The 8,593-nt window shown below is 40.8% G+C and overlaps 1 protein-coding gene across 1 annotated transcript in view; it reads left to right on the top strand.

Moving 5' to 3' along the window:
• Window positions 1-608: 608 nt before the first annotated feature.
• CCDC150 (coiled-coil domain containing 150) overlaps window positions 609-8,593 on the top strand; it is a 74,269-nt gene continuing 66,284 nt past the window's right edge. Inside the window, exons 1-2 of the mRNA XM_028509384.2 lie at window positions 609-826; window positions 6,963-7,126. Coding sequence (XP_028365185.1) covers window positions 815-826; window positions 6,963-7,126 — 176 coding nt within the window. The 5' untranslated portion in view covers window positions 609-814. The remainder of the gene's footprint in view (window positions 827-6,962; window positions 7,127-8,593) is intronic.

Genomic DNA, 8,593 nt, shown 5'->3' with positions numbered 1-8,593 from the left:
CATTCTCTCCTGGCGGTGGTAACTGTCCAGATACTTAAACGCAAAGCTGTGTTGCGATTTCACTGTAGAACGCTTCTTGTTAAGTGTGAATCTTACAACCGAACTAAGAAACGACTGCAGCTTTATTTTCAATACTCTGTCTTAGCTACTTACAGGCAGATTTAGAAATACCTATTCACTCACACGGCAAGAAATGAATTTTACGGAAGAGACAAGGCAGGGGAGCAGAAGCCTTCCTTACCTTTTCCTCTCCATCTGGTCATCACGGGCAAGAATGAAGAAGGGCTTAGTTTTTTAACTAGAAGAATGAACTCTGTATATTTACCAATTTTTATACTCATTAAATTTTTTTCCGCTCAGAAGTGGTATTTGATACTTTAGTCTTCCTAAAATTAAAAACATTTTCTAATCCTGGACTCTCGCCTGCCGCAGAATATATGTTTGCCAAATGCCCCAAACGCCGCAGGGTCACAGGGAGGGGACCAGTAACTTCAAAAGAGGACAGACCAGGACCTCCGGGAGGTTGACTGAGAGGAAACTACATATCCCGGCGTGCCCCGCTCACGCACAATGGAGACCTGTCGTCATTCTGGACGGGGCGGCGCGTTCCGGGCCCGCCGCGGGATTCCGGTCTGGATCCCGCCCCGGGCGGAGGGCCCTCCTGGGCCGGGAAAACTGCAGTTCCCGGCATGCTCTGCTACGGGTGCGCCTGTCTACGAGAGCTACGGCGCCTGGGAGCGGGTTGGTTTAAAGTGGTCTTTTAGTTCTATGGAAACCGGCCCTCCTGCTGCGGGTCAGAGCCACAGGCGGACAGATGGACAGTGGGGTGAGGCTGCTGGGCTCCGGGCGGGTGAGCCGGGAATGAAGGTGCCGGGCCCATGGGGGAGTCGGCGGCTTACCAAAGGCCACCCTCACCTCTCCCTGCCGTCCTCTTCCCCTACCTGGCGGAGTTTAGTCTCGCTCTCTGAACCTCAGGACCCTGATTTAAGCCATTTTTGCACTGGACGGCGGTGAAACCGCTTAGGAGCCAAGTTTTTGTGTTGGTCTGGTTCTAGCCGAAGGACGGAAGAGAGTAGCACCAAGAAGTCCGTCAGATAAGCACCACCATTGCCTCGCCTTTTCTTTATTTATATGTTAGATTGGAGGTCATAGGTTCCTGGGAAAGCCTTTTCGATGTTAATGAGTTTCGGTATCGGCCGCCTGTTATCCTCCCTGGCCTGCTTATTAGAATGCGGGTGTTAGGGATTTACGTTCGTTTATTGCTATTTCCCCATTACCCGGCACTTGGGCTAGAACAGGATAGACATTTCTTAAATTTTTGTTGAATTACGCCTGTTTGTAGCCACCCACAGAATCCCATGCATTGCGCTAGGGTCTGAAGATGGAAAAGGATTAAGAATGTGACCCTATTTTGGAGAAGTTCACATTAGTGTGTCTTGAGCACCCACACACTCCTCATGTCCCTAATTTATCAGTCTCGGAGCACCCAGGCCTAGGTCCCTGAAGCCTTTCTGTTCTCTGGTATTGAGCCTCGTGGCTTTATAAGCCACGTATATATTGACAATTTCAAAATTTATATCTACAGACCACTACTTCCTGGAAATTCAGATCTACAAGTTTAATCTTATTGAGCATCATTCCTGTTTTAAATTTAATATGCCCAAAACAACTCTTGATCTTCCCTCTAAAACTAATTCCTCCTAATAGGCTTCCATTGTCTCAATTAATGGCAACACCGTCTTTTAAATGCTTCCTTTCTCTCATATCGCCTAGCTAATCCATCAACAAAACCTATCTTTACACTATGTCTGAACTCTGACCACTTCTCACTATTTCATTGCTATCACCCAGGTCCTAGCCAGTGGCATCTCCTGCCTTTATTATTATAGCAGTTGCTCAACTGGTCTTCCTACTTTTGCTGTTGACCTACGATCCCTGGGGGTAGCCAGAGTGGTCCCATTAAAAGGTAAGCTGGATCACAGCACTTCGCAGCTCTAAATTCTCCAGTGGCTCTGATAGTCACTGAGCGTTAAACCCAAACTTTTATAACAGCTTTTAAGGCCCTGTTTACCCTTTGACCCCACCTCTCACTGTTCTTTCCACTTGTTCCTCTCCAACCAGCCTTACAACCTTACTTGTTTTGGACCCATTGGCATTCTGACTTCAGGTCTTAGCATTTGCTGTTTGCTCTTTCTATCCACATGGCTCACTCCAGCACCTTCTTCACAGGTCTTTGCTCAAATATCATCTCAGTGAGGCTTTCTCTGACCACACTGTTAAAATGGAAGCCCGCACCACAGTCTCCATCCCATCCTCTTTCTTACTTTTTCTCCACTGCACTTATCACCAAGGAACAAACTATGCATTTTACTTAATGTCTGTATTTCTTAGCTGGAAAAGAAGCTCCATGGTGGCAAGGAGTTTTGTCTAGTTCATTGCTGTACTCCCCAGTGTCTATAAGAGTATCTGGCTTACATAGGCATTCAGGAAATGTTTGTTAGATGTGTGAGTGAATGAGGACAAGCTATTGACCAAGTTGTTTTCCATTGGTTGTGATACACAGCATTGGGTCTCTGGCCTATTATTTTGAAGCCAATAGCATGTAAGCATGTAATCGTAGCTATTGTCAGGTATAGGAATGGAGCCTCTGTCCACAGAAGCAAGTATTCCCTTTCTAAAGTCACCTGGCTTTTCCTGGTATTAAATGACATTGGGCTTATTCATGCTATGCTCTCAGTGAGGTAACCTACATAGGAGGTCCTTGGAAATACTCTCCCTAAACATAAAAACAACACTGTATTAACTGGATAATGGTATATTTTTTAAAGTAGCTGTGAATGAACTTTTCTAAAAATAGAATTTCATATTTTAGAATTTTGATTATTGTTACTGTCAAGCATCAGAATGTAGGTTCAAGACTGTACCATGTATTTCACTCAAAACCTTCACCCCCTGCCCACCATCAGTCTGTCCCAGGTACCTTGAGATACCTTCCTCAGGGTAAATTTTCTATAAACCCTCTCTCCTTTAGAAGCTGGGGGCCAAGTTTGTTCTTCCTTCTTGTTTGAGAGTATTTTTTCTCTCTGGAAGCCTGAGAAGCTCCAGTGTGGATCAGGTTCAGGGGGATGTGAACGATGATGACAATCTAATTCTTACCCAGATATATATTTTTTCTTTTTTAAGCAAAGCAATTTGAGTTGTTTTTCAGGCCAAATGTGTACATACCTTTTAAGTAAATGTAGGCATTTTATGCATACCATAAGTACCTTAGGGAAATATCAGCAAAATTATAACATTTCAACAATTACATGAAAATATTAAGTGGCAGTCTGCATCTCATTAAATATATGTAGGAAGCTTATATTCCATTTCCTTTCTAAAAACTTATATTTTTAGGGGCAAAAATAGACTTTTGCTGTATTTGTATTAGAATTCTGTGCTTGGCTTCCGATAAGGCAGTCCTTTGTATTGTAACTGGCTACCTAGGCCTAACAAGTTCCCTCCCGCTGGGACTCTGCTTGTCCTTTCCTTTATTTACCTCCTCCTTGTTTCTCCACCAACTACTGCCTGGGACTACTGTAAATTTGGCATGCTTTTGTTGCAAACAATAGCAACAAAAAAGGATTAAAACAAAAAATAAAAGTTTATTTTTCTCATATAAGCAGAGTTTGGAGGAAAATCTCAGGTTAATTTGAGCTTCTCTGGCTGTTTCCTGTGTTTCTCAGACACTGGCGATCCATGGCTCTGTTTATGTTAAGAGGGAGGTACTACATGACTGATTGAAAAAGAGCTCCCAGAGCTCTGAGCACCCTGAGGGAAAGGAAGGGCAGATGCCATAATGCCTGTCCTTTTTATCAGAAAAACAAAAGTTTGCCCAGAAGCTCCTTGCAAGCTTCTGCCTAAGGTCTCGTGGGCCAGAATGTGTCACATGGCTGTGCTAGCTGCAAGGGAGGCTGGCGTCGTGTACTTTTCATCATCATTTAGAGAGAACACAAAGGAGCCGACTCTGTCTGCCGCAAACACCATTAAATTCTCTTTCCATACTTTTTCTCCCCACCCCAGGCCTGGTTTATTTGCACCTTAGTAGTAGCCAGACAGCAGGTGACAGAAAACAGAATGGAGGGTAAAGCCGCATGGTGTTTCTCCATTGTTACTGCTCCATTCTCTCCCCACCCCACACGGTGGGTGGCTCCCTAACCCTGGCCCTAGTTTCAGTGCAGCAGAGCTAGCCCTGGGAACTGTCTCAGAGGCTCTTCCTTCTGTTACCTGAGGAACACGATCTTGCCCCAGGTGGTAACAGAAGCAGGAGCCTCCAAATCTGGCTTTTTGTAGAAATGTAGATGAGTCATAATTCAAATCTTTGTATATCCAGAGACACTGTCTACATATAACCTTTGTCTTTCCCTTCAGGAACAGGTAGAAACATGAAAGGGAATTAATAGAAGAGCTTCTTCATCCCATGTCCTTAAGCTGATTGTTCACAGAAAATCTCTTAAAGAATTCAAAAAGATTTATGTGTGTCAGAAAGGTATTCTTTTTTGTAGAGGAGCACAAAAGAGAGAAATTCTGGTCAGAAGCTCTAAAATAAGAGTTAAAAGAAATTGGTACCCTTTGGTCTACTTTATCCTATTTTCCCCTCCCCCTAGCCACTGTCATCACAATTCTATTCTCAGTTTCTGTTAAATCAGATGTGTCTGTTTAGATTGCACATATAAGGGTTACCATATAAAGTATTTTTCTTCCTCTGTCTGGCTTATTTCACTTAGCATAATACCCTCCAGATTCATCCATGTTGTTGCAAATAGCAGGATTTCTTTCTTGTGGCCAAGTAATACTCCATTGTATGTATGTACATCTTCTTTATCCATTCATTCATCCTTTGAAGGACACTTAGTTTGTTCCCATATCTCAACTAGTGTAAATAATGCCACAGTGGTCATGGGTGTGCAGATGTCTGTTCAAGACACTGATTTCAGTTCCTTTGGACATATACCCAGAAGTGGAATTGCTGGATCATGGGGTAGTTCAATTTTTAACTTTCTGGGGAACCTCCATACGGTTTTCCATGGTGATTGCGCCAGTTTACTTGTCCACCGACAGTGTGAGGGGCTCCCTTTTGTCCACGTCCTTACCAACATTTGCAATCTCTTTTTGATGATAGGCATCCTAACAGGTATGAGATGACATCTCATTGTGTGTGTGTTAATAATTGTGGGTCTGATTTCATTTCCCTGATTTGTGATGTCGAGCACCTTTTCATATGCTTTTGGTCAGTCGTATGTCTCTGGAAAAGTGTCTGTTCATATTTGTTGCTCATTTTTAAATCAGATTTTTTGTTTTTGTGTGTGTCCATTCTTTGTATATTTTTAGATATTAATTTCTTATCAGATATATGGTTTGTGAATATTTTGTCCCATTCTGTAGGTTGTCTTTTCAAATAAGTTCTGAGGATCTAAGGTACAGCATGATGACTGTAGTTAATAACATGGTATTGTATACTCGAATGTTGCTGAGAGTAGATATTAAGTGTTCTTACTACACTCAAGTTAACCATGTTAAGTATGTGAGGTGATGGATGTGTTGATTATTTTGATGTTGGTAGCCACTCTATAATGTATACATATCAAATCATCATGTTGCACACTTTTAATATATATGATTCTGTTTGTCAATTATTCCTCAGTGAAGGTTTAAAAAAGTAAAAAGAGAGAAATACGTGGGCCATTCTCTGAGACCTGTGGCGGGAAGATAGAAGGTGCTTGGAGGGCTATGTCAGAGTAGAGCAATGCCCTCAATGGCTGTAGCAGGATTATGTTGGCAAGAAGCTCAGCCTTTTTACGAGTACAGCTCCCCATCATGCTTCTTGCCCCCTTAAATCCTGCCATCAGTTTTCAGACTTCTTTAATTCCTGCTGTGGGTCCTGGGAACCCCCTTCAGTCACTTGGGCCAGAGGTCATCCCCACTTCCACTGCCTGGAAGGTAAGGGGAAGGGAGACGTGTGGTTGCTCAGCAAGTAGGGGAGAAAGGTGTGCTACCGATGTCCCAAGTGGGACCTTTGTGCAAACATCCCTGTAGGAACACTGGTGCTAGTGACAGCTAAGGTTTACAGCCTGGTGAGTGTAGAAGTGTCTGTGCAGGATGGAGCTGCAGGAAGGTGTCCTTAAGTCTCCCCCAACAACCTCGTCATTGAAGGTTGGGTGCAGGATCCATTTACGTGGCGGGACTGCTTATACACTGCTCCTGCTTCTGTCACTGACACCTGAAAGAGTGGTCTCACTACTCCCATTTACTTTCATATGGTTTGGGGGGAAAGTCAGAAAATTTGACTTTCCCCCCAAACCATAGGTGTCAATAGATGTAGCAGTCTGTGAAGATAAGTTTACAAATTATTTTTTTTAAAACCACTGCTTCAGTGCAGTTGATAAATCTATTTCATGACAACTGCTCAGAGGTCCAAGTATTGAATTTTTTTCTAGAAAGTCTGTATTTGGAGTATGTTAAAATAAAAATGTCTGGTAATGGAAGAGGTAATAACTCGCTTAACCAAATCATAAGTCCTAATGTATATCTAAAAGTAGCAGATAAGATAGACTAGACTGTAATGCAATAACAAACTACTGAACTGTCTCAGTGACTTATAACAATATAAGTTTATTGCTCAGTCACAGTGGATGTCATGGATGAGTCATGGTTCTATTTCATGTCATCTTTACTCTGGGATCTTGGCAGATGCACCAGCCCTATGTGGGATGTTGCTCATCTCATGCAGAGTGAGGAAAAGAGGTGGTGAGTGACAAGGTGGCTCTTAAAGCTCCTACGCACATGTAATAGGCAAAAGCAGAACACATGACCACCCCTTAGCTCAACAGGATAGGGATGTAAAGTGCTATCACAGGAAGGGGTGGTGGCTATTTTGAAAAATAATAGGATCTACTACACTAATATTTTGACTTTAATCTCAGGTGCATTTGGAAACTTCAGAATCCAGACCAGTCCTCTCTCCAACCCACATCAATGCTACAGCTTCTGAAACATTCACAGCACTTAAGCAAAGGATGAGGATAGTTGAGGAACAGACCAGTTCTTTGAGGGATGACCTAATAATGTTGGACTTTGGTGAAAAAAGGTAACAAGTGAAAAATAAACTGGATCTCTGTAGGTTGAAGAAATTTGCTTCACAGATTATTAAAAAGAAGTCACACTGTGGATGGTTTGGCAGGTGAACTAGGTATTTACAAAAGAATTGAAAAATAACAGTTTCCATTTGAACATTACCGTATTTTTCAGACTATAAGATGCACTTTTTTTACCACATTTTTTGCTTCAAAACTTTTTTTCTTAGTTTCCTCCTCTAAAACCTAGATGGATCTTATGGTGCAGACCCCAGATGCACCTAGGTTTTAGAGGAGGAAAATAGGGGGAAAAATCTTGAAGCAAAAAATGTGGGAAAAAAAGGTGCATCTTATAGTCTGAAAAATACAGTAATTAGAAAATATTTGCAAGATAAAGGGTTGTCATCCTGAGATAGAGCTACTACCATTATCCCCTTAAACAGGTATTTGAAGTGTGTTAATCAGGTACACATTCTTTGATATTCTATTTACCTTCATCTCCTGATTAAGAACAAATTAATTTTTTGTGTAATTAGAAAAAATTTTGGTTATTTTTTAAATAAAAAATAGACTTATTAAGGTGAACACCTAAACTTGATTCATGCCATTAAATGTGGTCTTCATTTTCTTTTCCCAGATTTCTTGTAAATTAAGAGATTTTAAGTCTTAAAAATTCATAATTAAGAAGGAAGAACTCAAAAAAGAATTGTTTTTCCTTGTGTTGCTGTTATTAAAAATTGGATTATCAGTTTTTATCAATGGCCTAAGAAATCTGGGTGCATAAGCAGCCAATAATCAAATTTACTGGTGTGATTTTCTTTAAAATTAGATACAGGCATACCTCATTTAATTGCACTTCATTGTACTTCGATATTTATTGAATAAATATTGCATTTTTTACAAATTGAAGGCAAACCCTTCACCAGCAGAAAGATTGCAGCTCATTTTATTGCACTACTCACTTTATTGTTGTGGTCTGGAACCAAACTTGCAATATATCTGAGGTATGTCCCTGTATTTCCTGAGTGTCTCTCACAAAGACCTAAAATTAGTATAGTTGGTATTATAGCACCTATAGAATAAAGAAGTCTTCAGCAGTTAAAGAGTAAATTTGTACAAATGTTGAGTATATTGGAACAAAATAGGAATGCTTATTATGACATTGTTTAAATATATTTTTAAAATATGAATATATTGTCTCCATGCTAACTTTAATTCTTAGTTCAGCATTATAAAATTCAAATTTAATGTGTTTTGTGTATCACTTGTTTTTACATACAAAATGTTTGTGAAAAAATTCAAATTAAAATAAACAAGCATTAAAAAGTCAGTGATCTTTGCCCATCCCACATTGGTCCCATCCTTTTTACCTAATAGGGCTGCTATATTTAATTTTGGAGGGGCTAACAGTTGCTTGTTAACTAAGATGTGTAGTTTTACTCTTAGAAATGTTACGTTGACTCAGCAGTTGAGGTTCCCAT

This window comes from Phyllostomus discolor, chromosome 4, assembly GCF_004126475.2.
Source record: "Phyllostomus discolor isolate MPI-MPIP mPhyDis1 chromosome 4, mPhyDis1.pri.v3, whole genome shotgun sequence".
Taxonomy (NCBI): domain Eukaryota; kingdom Metazoa; phylum Chordata; class Mammalia; order Chiroptera; family Phyllostomidae; genus Phyllostomus; species Phyllostomus discolor.
This window is presented reverse-complemented; position numbering and strand designations above follow the sequence as displayed.